Genomic DNA, 14,322 nt, shown 5'->3' on the forward strand with positions numbered 1-14,322 from the left:
AATTAAAACTTGATTGCATAAAATGGTATCCATTACAAACACTTCAAATAAACCACAGCAAGTTGCTACAGTCCACAGTTATCCTAACCAAAGGCTGTCTTTATCATGTCTACCCATAAAGTAGATTATTCTGCAGAGCAATATGATGCCAAATCCCAGGTTAAGTATTCTTGCTATTATTTTTCTCATTTCATTTACCTGCCTTAGAATTTTATACCCTCATCATATGCGTAGTTCTATTATTCTAGAAAACACTTGTGATTCAGAAGATAAAGCACAGGATTAGTTAGCAAGAGCACAGATTTCATTAGCTTTTAATGGGATTTGAGTCTTTTTGAAAAATCACAGCCCAAGAGACCAAGTTTCAGCACCACATCTGCCAACTCTTGCACGGGCAAATACGATGAAACAATCGTAACAGAGGAAATACAAAATGAACAGACTGCATGCAGACTATATTTTATGAAGAAACCGTTCTGCTTCCCTTGCTGAATCACAAAATAATATGCAGAGATCGTAGGGATTTCAAGTCGTCTATCCCTCGTCTGCTGGCCTACAGATCTCCCAGTGATTCTGCGCATTTATGGAACAGTTCCTAAAACATCTGCCATTCCAAAAAAGCAATTTCCCGTCATCAGCCTTCCACAGATGCTTTTACCTGGCTTCTCCTAGCACTGCTCCCATTACCCGATGTTTCTCTTCACACTTGACATCTTCATTTACATCTGTCCCTCCAAAGATGATTCCAAAAGGAATTCTGCTGCCTGCAAAGCAACGACTACGATGAGAAGTTGGCCAACATGTCAAGGTCGTGACTAGAAGGGGACATTAAGAGCAAAAAAGTATATTGATAATACTGTATCACATATGTAAGCAAAAGCCTTTGAAAGAGAAGTCTAAAGAAAACTGAATTTTGATGGCTTTGGCACTGAAACGCCCCATACAGTATCCATAGTAAAGACTCCTCTCTAATAGTATTTCTTTCCTTGGAGTCCGGTTATTTTTAGTAACTGACCAGTTACCAATAACGTTCTCCCCTTAAACTAATGGCGATAGCAGACCATAACGTTTACTGTTGACTGTTTCAGCACTGAAAAGGATTAAGTGGTAAGTTTTACACCACATTAAGTGAACAAATAACAAACTCATGGTGGCTAATGACTACATGCAGAACATCGTTTGAAATTCCAAACGGGACTGCAGTTCTGCAAAAGTCTCCAGGAAGCCAGCCGACAAAACCTGGTACTAGGGTGATCGTTTTCATGGATTTTGCAGATTTCTGTTGTTAGCCTAGGTTTCCTTCTGACCCTGAACCAGAATAAGCAGTTAGGCTGTGTCATTATCTCATCTACTACATGCGCTGCTCATACATCTTCAATCGTGTAAACGACGTTTCCAGGATGAGATCCAAACCACTGGTAGTATAGTAATGGTACTGCGATTGTAATCACTAAATTTCTTTACGGTACTTCTAAATACAGGGTATGGAAAGATTAAATGTTACAAGAATTAGGAATGTCCTCTGAATCACTTTTTTCCTTCAAGAAGTCTACAACAACTTTTACACTTTGACTAGGATCATCCCAGCAATCATGCTACTTACTGTCTTGCTTTGCACAAATTTCTGTTCTATTTTTCTTTCAGCTATTGCAGATGTTTTTTGGAACAGTGTGAGTCAGACTTATTTAAATTACTGAGCTTTAGTAAACCATTTAAGTATCAGGCCTTGTAGATCACTTGGGATTTGGAAAAGCTAATAGCAACATGCGACACAAGTGAAAACTGCAATGAAGTTTTACAGTAAATATTTAAAATCCAACTTTATTTTGTGTTCCTTACAAAAAAAAGATAGTTCTAAGACCTTCCATAAGCCTCCTCCAAAACAATCCTAGGTCTTGCCACAAAACCAATCATTTCTATATTCCAATGAGAGAAGTCTTAATAGATACGTTAGCAGAGATCACCTTACAGACTCAGAAATCAGAGCTCCATTGGAACAAAAGATCCACAAACGTGCCAGACATCGTAATCCAGGCTTCCTGAAAACCCACCAGCACAAACTGCAGGGGCACTTCTGAAGGCTGGAAACCAGCACAGCACAAGTTATGCTGAGAGCTGATGGAAGTATCAAATTATACACCTTTGTCCAAGTGAATAGATTTGTACAATATGAATGCGATCTCAAAAACGGATACACACTTGCAACTTCAGTAGGTGACGGTGTCTGTAATTTTGAAAGCCAGTGCTTCTCCTCTATCATTAATGGCAGGCTAAAATTTTGTTCTACATGGTTAGATACAATAGAAAATTTTATTATTTGTCTGATAACATCCTGTCTCCTACAGTTTAGTTGGCATGAACGACATCTCCAAGCTATTTCATGTCCAAACAACCCTGACTCATTTTTGAACAGAAAAATCAAATTAGCCTCCCTGCTTTCTTCTATTTGACCTCAGCTATACTTAGCCAAGCCATTGTCCTCCGAAAGAACACGTTTGCTGAAAGTATCTTAATGCTAATATGATGTTCTTATCTTAATGTAGTTAAAGTACTCAATTCTGAAATGTGCTACGTGCTTTAAAAGTACATTTATTTAGTTGTCTCCTCTCTGGATCAGATCTCCCGCAGAGAAAGATTTCCAGCATTTCTGAACATTCGTTGAAGTGGATAAACAGAAGAACTACATTAAATGTGGGTTTGTACATTTATAGCCATTTGTAACTGTTCGTATTCATTCTCTTCTCTTTCAGTACATTTTTAGAGGTGTTTTTATTGCAAAACGGGAGGGGGATTACCTTGCAGAAGTCTGCCTGCTTTATAAAGATGAATGGCCAGGGCCGCATCGAACTTGTCTGTGGAGCTCAGATTTGCTATTTCAGTTGGACTTTCATACATGAAAGCATCTTTAAGAACGCAGATATGGCCTGCAGCATGGAGATGATCCCTTCATTATCAGAACAAACAGGAAAAGAAAAAAAAAATACTATTAATGTTCTAGGCATGCCAGTATATTAAATAAACATCATCAAAATGTTTTTCCTTATTAATTATTGCTCCAACACCCACCTTCATGCTAATTTTGTTCAAGCAACCAGGAAGTTATTTACAAGGTTTTGGTGTTGTGCTTGTTTTTGTTTTGGTTTTTTTTTCCCTGGAAAATATTTATTATCTTCCAAGCAACATAATCTGCATTTGTTTTACAGCCCAAGCCTACAAAGTATCAACAGCACCTTTGGAAACCAGCAGAAGTGAAACATGATCAGAGTCTTTCCTGATGGAGCTGCTGCTCAATATGCTGAAAAGATTCCTTTGGAATTGAGTGTGTGAGACCCGGGTCTTATAGATCCTCAGATCCTTGTTCTGGAGAAAGGTCATCGAGGGAAAGAAAACACAAATATGTGGAGCTAATCAATGCTATTAAAAATACAGAACATACAAAAAAAATGTTTGCAGGAGCAAAAAAATAGACACATAAATAAAACCAGAGAGTCTTCTGTCTGATTGTGGGTTTAATTGCTTCTTGTCTTAGTCAACCCATTTGTAAAACAGGAACAGGATAAATGAGGTGTAAGAAAAAAACCTACATGAAAGTAATTCTACAAATACTTTCACAGCCTTTTCTTAAAATCTCAATTGCTAAAAAAACCCCAACCAACCAACCCAAAAAAACCCCAACGACCCCTATTCTAGTGTCAGCTTACCCATTTATCTATCTATCCAGTGGTTCATCATATGAAAACATTGACTAAAAGATTGCCAAAGTCAGGAAACTGATTGATTTCAGAGAGCTTTACTTCAGGCATTTCAGGGAGCTTTGTTTTAATCCTTCCTTTTATTCTCTATGCTCATAATTCCTCCCATCGAAAACAGAATCAGTTATCAGTGTTTCCAACAACATCAGTAAAAAACATACAGGAAAAGCCCCATGTTTTGACAGAAACTAGCACACTGTATCTGCTGACATGTACGGGTTACATTTTTTTTAATATTACAAAAAGACCACAAGAATGTTTTCTGCTTATTACATATTGTTCCAGTTGATTTATTTCTCATGGCGTATTAATTGTTCTGGCATTAGATTCCTGCTCACTCAATAGCTTCTTGGATAATGTCAGCTCTTTCCTGATCATTTCATATCCTCCCAAGGAATGTAATTTTCTGTCCTGCAGAAGTTAGTCATTACTGCAGAAATTGGTGCTAAAAATGTTGTAAAATGTCTCGAGGCCTTGGCAGGAATGTATTAGCACTAGATCAGATAGAGCTCCGCTGGCACAACATATGGTGCTGTATTTCTTCCTTATTCTAAAAAGAAATTCATTTTACTTTTAACTTCACCGTTTGAAACGAGACCAATAAATTATAAGAAGTACTAATAAATAATAAAATGCAGCCAGATTGCAAGCTCCTTATTTACACTGTTGAGCAATTATTTACATTGGTTGTCCCATCCCCTGAACTTGCACCAAGTACCTGGTTTGCCTTTTGAAAGAGGCTCTCGATTCATATCTAAATAATGATGCCCAAATCTCACAGCTGTGGAACGAAAATCTCTGGGGCAAGTACTTGGGATGTTCGTGCATGCATTCCATCATTTCACAGGTGCTCATTAAATAGTCCAAAAGAATTTTTTCCCACCAGTATTCCAATTACCATAAATCACTATCATGTACAAGCAATATGTTTGCATATCACAATTAATTTGAAAATAACTCTCTCAGGACATGAGGAAACCAGAAACTCGACTAGGAATTTCAGTGTGAAGTGTCTTTTTTTTTTTTTTAATATACTAGGAATAAATAGATTTCCTTTCTTCCGCAGTTTCCAGAGCTCTGAATGTCGCAGCTGAGTGACAGCTGGTTCTGCAGCAAATACAGGGGGACTCCCCCGAGTGTCCCCAAGGCTCACAAACTCTGCATTACCTCTAATACTTCCATTGATTTTCTATGCATAATGACTCAGGAGCATGTAAAAAATTTGCATACAGCTTAAGGAAAAATTATCAAATTATTCCCAGAATAACTTGAATTCCCAGATGTAAAGAAGCCTCCATCCCATAAACATACCATTGAGTTCAATGTGATTAGTTTCAGATTATGGATATGTGGAAACGTATGTGCGTAGAAGCAGAGCTATTGGGTAGTATTTAAGTGCTGAAATTTACAGCGATATTTTCATGTTTTCTAAATGACTTTTCGTCTTTACAACCAGAAAAAAGCAGACTGTGATTTTCACACATGTGCGGTTATCAAGGATCATGACAAGACGGTGCTGCAGGAGATTTCTTCTGCAAGCTCATCTGTCTACGAAGTCACAGATGTCCCTGAATGGAGCCAAGACAAGAGATACGTTACCCATCTCTCTCCTCCTCATGGCAACCGCGGACTCACATTATTTCGCCATTTCATAAACAGATACTTCCTGAATGAAAAATAAAAATCAACATGTCTCCTGCTGCCTGTGAATCTAAGACAACACTGAAAACGCTCAATCTCTAGGCTACATCTTCTCTCTATCACAGTTTTGTACGTGGTAGATAAATTTCCAAGGAAGTGTCTCACCAAGCACCGACTCTTGCTTGGATCCAGAATTTGCCTTGCTCTGCCATATCTTTCCCTTCTACCAAAACTCTCGTGGAAGCCAATGACACTACTTGGGGAGAATAATATTTCTAAAATGGAGTTTGGCCGTCAGAGTCCAGATTTGCGGTGTTTCGCTAGGAAGTAACCAACCAAGGAAAACTTCAGGCGTTCAGGAAGTTTGAAACAGGATTTCTTAGAGTATATTATATTAGTCACTGCTTACGCTCTGATATTTATACATGTCTGAATACTGGACAAAATATTTCCCAATAGAGCATTGATTTTAGTATTCAGGGAATTCATCTTTTTTGTCATATTTTTTATTCTCTTTGGAAATCATGAGGTTTATGAGTGAAATTCGTGTCTGCTCTGGATCCACACTGTGTGCACAGAGATATTGCTGAAAGGTACAGCCCTTTTCTGACACGTTTTCACTTTATTAAAGATTTCTATCGAAAAACATTTTTATCTAACACGACTATGAAATACAAGGTGATGTTTTACAATGCTTCTTTTTTTATTTCCTACATTCCTGATCAGTACTTCTCACTTGTCCTGGCTGGCTCTCTCCCCTCCTTCAACCTGAACCTGCAATTCACAGGTCTTCATATACAAAACCAGTTTTATATTTCCAAACAAAGCCTGGTTGAAGCTAAAACACGAGCAAGTTAAAAGCATGGTTACTTCTGAAGTGTTAGAGTTTTGAAACTTGCTTTATTTTCTGTGATGTCTCGCTCTCAAAAACATTTATGTCCTCATTTTCAACCGTTATTTCAGTGGAATTGCTTGGAGACAAAGAATGTTTGATTTCAAAAAAGCTCCTGGTAGGTAGATACACTGACACTTCCTGAATAGCACAAAATAGGCTTCATCCAAAAATATTAGTTAACTCTTTCCCTGGGCTGTCTGCTCTGTAAAGCAGTTATGCAACAACTGCTGCTAAATCTATACGGCACAATCCAAAGCTTATTAAGTGAGCAGAGTCACTTCCACTGCATTTCTGAGACTCAGCCAGAGCTGGATACCTGCGATTCCCACTGAAGTTGATGGAACTACAAGAGTTGAAACTCTGCTTGATCTTCTCTGTTTTCTTTGTAAATTATTATTTTTTTTTCACACTTGTTAAAGTATTCTTCATTTTATTTCTCTCTCAAACATCTCCTTTAAGCATCACAGACAAATTGTGTTGGCATGAACGAACTATGAATAAAATCCCCCGTGAATAAGAAGAGAAATTCAAAATGCGAGTGAAAATGAGGAGAGAAACCTTCTGTCTCTGTGTTCTCAAGTCAGTAATTGTCTTCTGGAAGGACAAAATAACTCTGCAAAGTTTAACCCTGCCTTATAAACGGGTCTAGCCATGCCAAACGGGTTGGGATCCTGCTCGGGGAATGGCCACGCAAACACGGGCAGGAATCGACAGCCCCTGTGCGGTAACAGATCTCTGCCGATCCCCCACGGGGAGCAGAGGATCTGCTGCACCAGCTCTTCTGTGCTTTCAATGGGAGCAGAGAGGGCGAGAATCAGCAGAGGAAAAGTCGGGGCTCAGAATTACTCCAATAAATGTCTAAGATGAAAAATACTTGTAAAGAGGAATTACTGAGATTGTGGGTTTAATTCTCTTGCAGTTGGTTACCTGGAGATTTACAGAATGTCTATCTCCACTGTCCCATTTCAAATGAGAACTGAAAGTCTCCCTCTAGAAAAGATACTTACATATTGACCAAATACTTCAGCGAAATCTTTCTGATTAACCAATTCAAGATTTCTATTCCTCCTTCCTACCAAGTAATAAAAGAAGAATGGAACATTTCAAGTGGCAGAGGAGACTCATTTATTTTCTTTCCTGACACCTTCTTTGAGCTCATTCCTATGGCTGAAGAATGGCAGCCTAATCAAAGACTTTTGCTTAGTGTTTTATTCTCTACTCATCGCTCATATTTTTTTAAGGTGAATAAAGATTTTGCACACCAATACGAATAAAGCCCACAGCACATTCATTATATCACTTGGTTTAGGAAGCTGATTCCTAGCCAAATTAGATTCTAGTATCTTTGTCACCACTTACTTTAAACTCAGGAAATGAGTATCTTATTTATGAAAATATGAAGCAGTTATAGGAACAGCTGTAATGTCATAAACATAGTATACCCAGAGATATTAAGCCATAAAATGAATCTATGCTGGCAAGTGTCCAACCTGGAGACAACTTCATTGTTTCATTTATACTTAACCAAAAGTTGCCATGGTTCAATAAAAAAAAAAAAATTGAATAAATTCGTGAGCATGTTCACAGATTCAACTGAAGAAAAACATTAATTGGAATATATATTTTCTGGGTATTAACACACGCACCACAAAGTTTACCACATGCGCTTCACCTCAGATATGGCAGATCAGTGCAAGAAGTGACATACTAAGCTTTTGGCCACACACGTAGATTTTTTTTTCAAATGGCGTAAAGTCTTAAACCAGTATTAGATGGAAGTATCTGTGCAGGATGGTTTTAGTGATAGCGGTCACTTGACTGGCCTTTTAACGAGGAAGATGGATATAATTGCTAGCTAATACTCTTTCCTTTTGTTCTTGATCTGACAATTTTTTTTTCTTAAACAGGCTTAATTATCTTATTACTATAAATAACATCTATGGTAGGTGATCAGATAGCAACTGAACATTACATAAATTACCGAACCTTAAACATCATTTGTGTTAGAATCCTTTATTATGAACGTGAATTAAATTGACCTTTCACTACGTAGCATCCACTTTCTCTAAGGTAAGGATGCTAAAGCAAGTCCGTGTACTCTACACAGATCACTGCAGATGTGTTCACACAGCTGCAAATGATTGCGTTAACGTGGTAATATGTTAAACCATCTGTTAACTGGGCTGTTGCATCTCACCGAGTCTGTGCCCTCTTCTGTACTAAAGCACATCAGGTCAGGCCACCGTGCACCAGTCACAGCTGGGGAAGGTCACCCAAAATTGCTGGTTCCCCTGCTGAACCACCATGTCTCGATGCAAGATGATCACAATCTCATTGTAGTTAAAAGACAATCTGAAATAATATGTGGACATGTGCTTGTCTGGCTTATTCAGGCTTAGTTCAACTAGAAATAATGCAAAACCACCTTTCCATTAGATCACCTCTGAATGGCTCCACGGTCCAAATGTTTGTCTGACTTCCCTCATTTTGACACGGAAGGTGAAGGTAAGTAAATATTTAGTTTGTAAAGGTTGAAGAAATAATCTTCTGGAGGAAGAACATGCATAGACATCCCCAAGAATAAGTAGTTTTATCCAGTGAGAGCAAAAGACTGAAGATTAACACAAATACAGAATGCCACACAAACCACCACACGTGAACTCTGCTGACATACAGGTAAAAATGTGTATTATAAACTTAAGAACGTAGTTGCTTATCTTAACATTTTATCAATAATTATCCTTTTAAAATACAGAAAACTTCAGCTTTCTCTGGTCTCTATGTTCCATTTGCTTTATACCTTCAATGCCGGGGTGACCGACACGAGGCAGCCGGTATGTTCCTCTGTTATCTTATACAATACACTAGCCCTGCACAAAAGACTGAAATCGGTATGACACGACTAGTGTGAAAACTTAAACCATGTCAGAGGACTATTTCTCTGTATAATGTATAATATATAATATACAGATCGAGGTCTGGGAAAATTTTTAATAGCGGAATAGATTAATCCTAAGAAAAACAACTTAACTCTTTGACAGGTAAGAAGCAACAAAGTCCTTATTTTGGGCCTCAAGGGGACAAAATAATTGAGAAATGGTTTCATTTTTACGGTGACCTTTTTTTTTTTAAACAAAGCCCACATGCACAGCAAAGCCCTCGGAAACGCTGTCAGCCACATCCTTTTTCCACATTTCACCGAAAACGTTAAATGGGGACATTAAGAATAGTCTGTATTGATGCGGTTCTGTTAGTCTGAAGAATCCCAAAGCTCTACAGATTGTTGTCCATCACCCCTACGCCTGTTGAATCCCCACGGCGAGGGCACTGCCGGGAGCAGCTCTTGCAGAACAGCTCTAGGAAGGCTCCTCATTTCGGAGCCTGCTGCTTTTCACATGGATTTCTCATGTTCTGGGTACTTCCCAAAGCGCAGCCGGCACCAGCTGTGCAGGAGCTCGGTGGGGCGGCTGCGAGGGGACACCTGTGCCAGCAAACTGCCTTGAGCAGAAAGGTCTTTTGTCTGGTTTCGTGGTTTTTGGTTTTTTTTTTTTTCGAAGGGGGGAACCCCTCGGCTCCCCTCTCCCTGACCCCCAGCAGCACGGGCAAAGGGGGGACACGTTGCCCAGGCAGAGCCGCAGCGGGGGCTGCCCCCCCAGACACAGGCTCGGCCTCACATCCAGCAGGCCCCGGATCCCCCCACACGCCCCCGGCCCGGCCATCCCCGCGGCGGAGCGGCACAGACGCCGCCTCCGTGCGCCGGCGGGGGCAGCGCATGGCGGACAGCCCCGCCACCCCCAGCCCCGCACCGCCGAGACGCCTCCGCCCCCAGCCCCGCACCGCCAGCCCCGCCGTCCCCAGCCCCGCACCGCCAGCTCCGCACCGCCTCCGCCCCCAGCCCCGCACCGCCATCCCCGCCGTCCCCAGCCCCGCACCGCCAGCCCCGCACCGCCGAGACGCCTCCGCCCTCAGCCCCGCACCGCCAGCGCCACCGCGGACACCCTTCCGCCCCCAGCCCGCACCGCGGACACCCCTCCGCCCGCCGAGCGCTGCGGCGGCCTCGGTGCGAGGGGATGCGCTGCCGGCTCCGCCTCCCTGCGGGCTCGCCGAGCAGCGCGGAGCGCAGGCAGGAGCGGCGGCGGATCCCCAGGGGTGAGCGGGGAGCGGGCGAGCAGGCAGCGCGGTCCCCCGTGCCCCGCATGGCGCGGCGGGGACGGCACTCACTGTATCCTGGCCGCGGTGGTCGCGTTGCCGGTCTGCGCTCGGAGGGATGCCAGCAAGAGCAGCCTCATAGCGGCCTCTCCTGTCCGCCCGGCCGGAGCCGCCGCCTCCTTCACCTGCCGGCGGCCCCGCGGGCTCCCGGGAACAGCCCCGGCCCGCCCCGCTCAGGTGGCTCCGACCACCCCGCGAGGGGGTCCCCGGTCAGAGGGCCCTTCTACAGAGCCAAACCGGGCCGGTGCCCGTAGGTTTTGGTCCCTTCCCTCCACCTCTGCGTAGCGCTGTGGTTTTTTTCATTCAACAGCCACAAAGATGATGTGGTCAAATCATGGCCTCGGAGAAGCCTCAAAGATCTCCTGAGAAGATGATCAGGGGAAGGGGGTTGGCATCAGCCACGGTGTCCTGAGGCAGTTCCTCAGCTACACCACAGTCACCATGTGTCTCCCGAGGTGGAGGTGGTTCGTATTCAGTGCAAGAATGGAGAGAAAACTAATTGTGTGTAAGATGCCAAAAACCAGAAAAGCCAGCGGAATGTGCTTGTCCGAAGAACAAGGCAACGGGATGGTCAAAGACCACACAAAGTATCGGGCCTTCTGCTGAAGCAGAGCCAAAGGTGTGTCACCTCAGGGAAAGCTCTGTGAGGAACCACAGCCTCCACGGCAGCAGGCAGAATCCAAAGATACAACAACGCAGGGATGAGAAAAAGGAAGAGCCCAAACTCAGGATCGTGAAAACTGTATGCCAAACTATCGAGTCAGTCTTCAGGAGAAACCCCAGTTATAACCAGCAGCTAAGAGCAGATGTGTGGGGCAGCAGGCAGCAAGACTGAGAGGCCCATTCAGGGAGTCTGTTGGGAAACTGATAGGAGCCAGGTGGCTGAATGTAGATATCCATGGCCTTGAACTTGACTCAGCATTTTGTAGAAACATTGAGAACATGTGCAGGACATTTGTGGCCATGAGAAGGAGGGCTTGATCTAACAAACCTCACTCTTTTTCCTGTATACTGATAACCTGGTCTGGCTCCCTGATGGAATTCAGCACAGGGCCACACGGATGCTCGTGCTTCCCCAAGGCTGTAGGAGACAGGGAAATGTGGTCTGCAAACTGCAGGGCCTGGTCATTGTGGCTTAAATTACTTTTCCAGTCAACAGTGTCAAGTAGAGGGAGAAAAATATGCCACATACAGAGAAAAGCTCTTAATGATTTTTAAAAATAGTAGTTCTTCAAATAACTTGTGTGAATCTCTGAGGATGACAGGTATTGTGGAATTGAGGGTTTAGAACGGATATATATATTGGACGGTATTCTGGCAAATTGTAAGCATTTTGGTGTGCTGGCTCACACTTTGCTAATGGGTCTTCGTGCTGCAGAGCTTTGTTCAGCTGTCTGCATCTCACCGAGTTAGCACTTGGAAATAATTCAGTGCAACATTGTTCAGACCATTTTAAACTCCATCCAAACTAAAAAAGATGGCTACAAATTAACAGAGCAACAAATCTTGCATACATGCTAAACATAGCATAAATGCTAATCTAAAGGTAGGCAGGACCAAGCTATTTTCATTGCCACTTTAGAAAGCGTTTCTGGCACGAAATCCCAGCCCCGTTGAAATTTAGAGGGCTTTTGTCAATCCAGCCAGGATTCTACCCTTGAAGTTTGTTTCACTGTAAGTGGCCTATATGAAGCATATTTAGGCTTTTGAGAGCACTTAACCACCCTCAAATCTAGCACCAGCCGTCTCTGTTGGTCACTGTTGCCCAGCTGTCCGTCAAACGGACCTGTCGTGTATCAAACAGACCGCAGGAAGCTGATGCAGCCGCCTGTCATCTCCTGATATGTTGCTACTCCAAATCCTTTCCCACCAGCCCCTCCTGCTGGTCCCAAGGTCTCCCCCACACACCACAGCTCATCCAGCTGCATCGCAGGGAGGTTGGCAGCGTGTATGCCAACCAAAAAACGCACCTGGCCCTGTTGCTGCAGCCCTGTACCCGAAACAGCCTGAACCAGACAACAGCTGTCCAGTACATTTCGTGTATAACACGAAAGAGACAAAAAAGCAAACATCCAAGTAAGACAAGGCCTGCTCCATAAGACAAATGAGGAAACTTAACCAATCAACTGGGAAATAAAGAGGAAATAAAGGAAACAGTCAAAGAGGTCCTAACATTTTATTACTATTTATGGTAACTGTTTTTTATACTATATAGGCCTTGACTAACAGAAATCTACAAGTCTTTGCAGCTCTAAGTATTATTGTGTCTTTGAAAACACGTACATGCACTAACGTATCACTGTATACACATAGGCGCATTAATTGTATTCAAAGAAAGGATCATGGATGTACCTTAATGAAGAAGTTTTAAATATACTGTAGCTAAGCGTTCTGGTTTGGGGGAAAATTTTAAAAATCACCTTTGTAAAACTGCTGTATTTCCAGAGAGAGTGTTCTGGTTACAACAGTAGCTTTTGAATTTTAGTGAGAGTACCTACTTCTCAATGCCTGAAGATTTAAATAACATTTTATAATGTACATTTCAAACACTGTTCATCTTTGCAAGGTGTTTGTAACAGCTGCTGGGTAGGCCAATATAAAAATCTCACCCCACTCACTAAAATAAATTATGAAGGGCATAGAATGTGGTATCTGCATTTACTGAAACACACAATAATGCAAAATGTGCTTAATTACTTTGCAGTCTCCAGGAAATACTACTAGACGCCTTAGAAGATATAATCCCAAATTTCATTATATACTATATTAAGCTAGGCAAAGCTGAAACATAATTTAATTACAGAACCAGTCATGTTACAGTAGTTCACAAAAAAAGGTCTCTGTACAGCTAGTTGCATTTTCCTCATTGTCCTCTGTCATAGAATTTAACTACTGAAGAGAGCAAATATATTTAATGAGTCATTTTTATGGCACGTTATTTACAAAGGCCCATCATTAAATGAATATAGTTACTTTTACAAGCATCACTTGCTCAATTACCAACTGTTCCAAAAATGTTAAGTCATACCTAGATGTTGGGTTTAACTACATGATGTCAATAAATTTACCTTTGTCATAGAAAACACACAACCAGGAGTATCTTTCCCACTTTGTTCTGGTCATAGCGATGAATTCAAGATCTGCTGTTGAAGGCAATCGCATGCTTTCGTGATCTTTACCTCAATATGGTGGAATAAAAGAACATCTTAGGGCTCTGTGCAACCACTGATGTGTATTTTCTCACAGTACGCTTTGTTCCACTCAAATCACAGTATTCATTCTCCACGTGTACTTAGGACGTATTATTACGGCAGGAACACCTCGGAGAAGCCGAACTTTCCCCAGGGCGGTACGATCCCAGGCCGGTGATCAGAGCCAGCCCGGGCCTGGTTCTCCTGCCAGCTGTCACAGACAAGAGCCATTTTCAACACACATTCGGGTTTGTCTGCGGAACGGCCGCTGCACAGGGACAACCCTCACTTTTGCTTTTCCAATGAGAAGCAAAGCAGGGAAAGAAACCACATTTCAACTCCGCTTTCATTATTGCTGGATAAAACCATGAAAATGAGGGCTCTCATGGAAGCCAGCGCTGAAGCTGCGTCATTAATAAAACCACACAGCTCCAGTTAATGCCTAAAATGTAACTCGCAGCCTGAGCTAAGGCACCACCAACCACCAAATCACTTTTCCCTGTTGCAGCCCCCCCGCCCGGCATCCTAGTGAAGGCCGCGAGGGGAAAGCTGCCGCCGCGCTTCCCCAGCGAAGCTCTGCACACCCCGAGGTGTAACCGGCCGCACGACTCGGCTCAGCCCGGCCCCGAGCAGC

General features: G+C 42.5%; 1 protein-coding gene across 2 annotated transcripts in view; it reads right to left on the bottom strand.

The window, feature by feature from the left end:
- The window catches only part of GLT1D1 (glycosyltransferase 1 domain containing 1), a 42,631-nt gene extending 32,054 nt beyond the window's left edge, over positions 1-10,577 (bottom strand). The window contains exons 1-4 of one of the 2 annotated variants that reach the window (XM_065646642.1): positions 10,510-10,577; positions 6,130-6,231; positions 2,796-2,944; positions 659-764 (exon numbers count right to left, since the gene is read on the bottom strand). In XM_065646642.1, coding sequence (XP_065502714.1) covers positions 659-764; positions 2,796-2,944; positions 6,130-6,231; positions 10,510-10,577 — 425 coding nt within the window. The remainder of the gene's footprint in view (positions 1-658; positions 765-2,795; positions 2,945-6,129; positions 6,232-10,509) is intronic. The other variant, XM_065646643.1, reaches the window with a different exon arrangement.
- Between the last annotated feature and the right edge of the window lie 3,745 nt (positions 10,578-14,322).

This window comes from Caloenas nicobarica, chromosome 16, assembly GCF_036013445.1.
Source record: "Caloenas nicobarica isolate bCalNic1 chromosome 16, bCalNic1.hap1, whole genome shotgun sequence".
NCBI classification, from domain to species: Eukaryota; Metazoa; Chordata; class Aves; order Columbiformes; family Columbidae; genus Caloenas; species Caloenas nicobarica.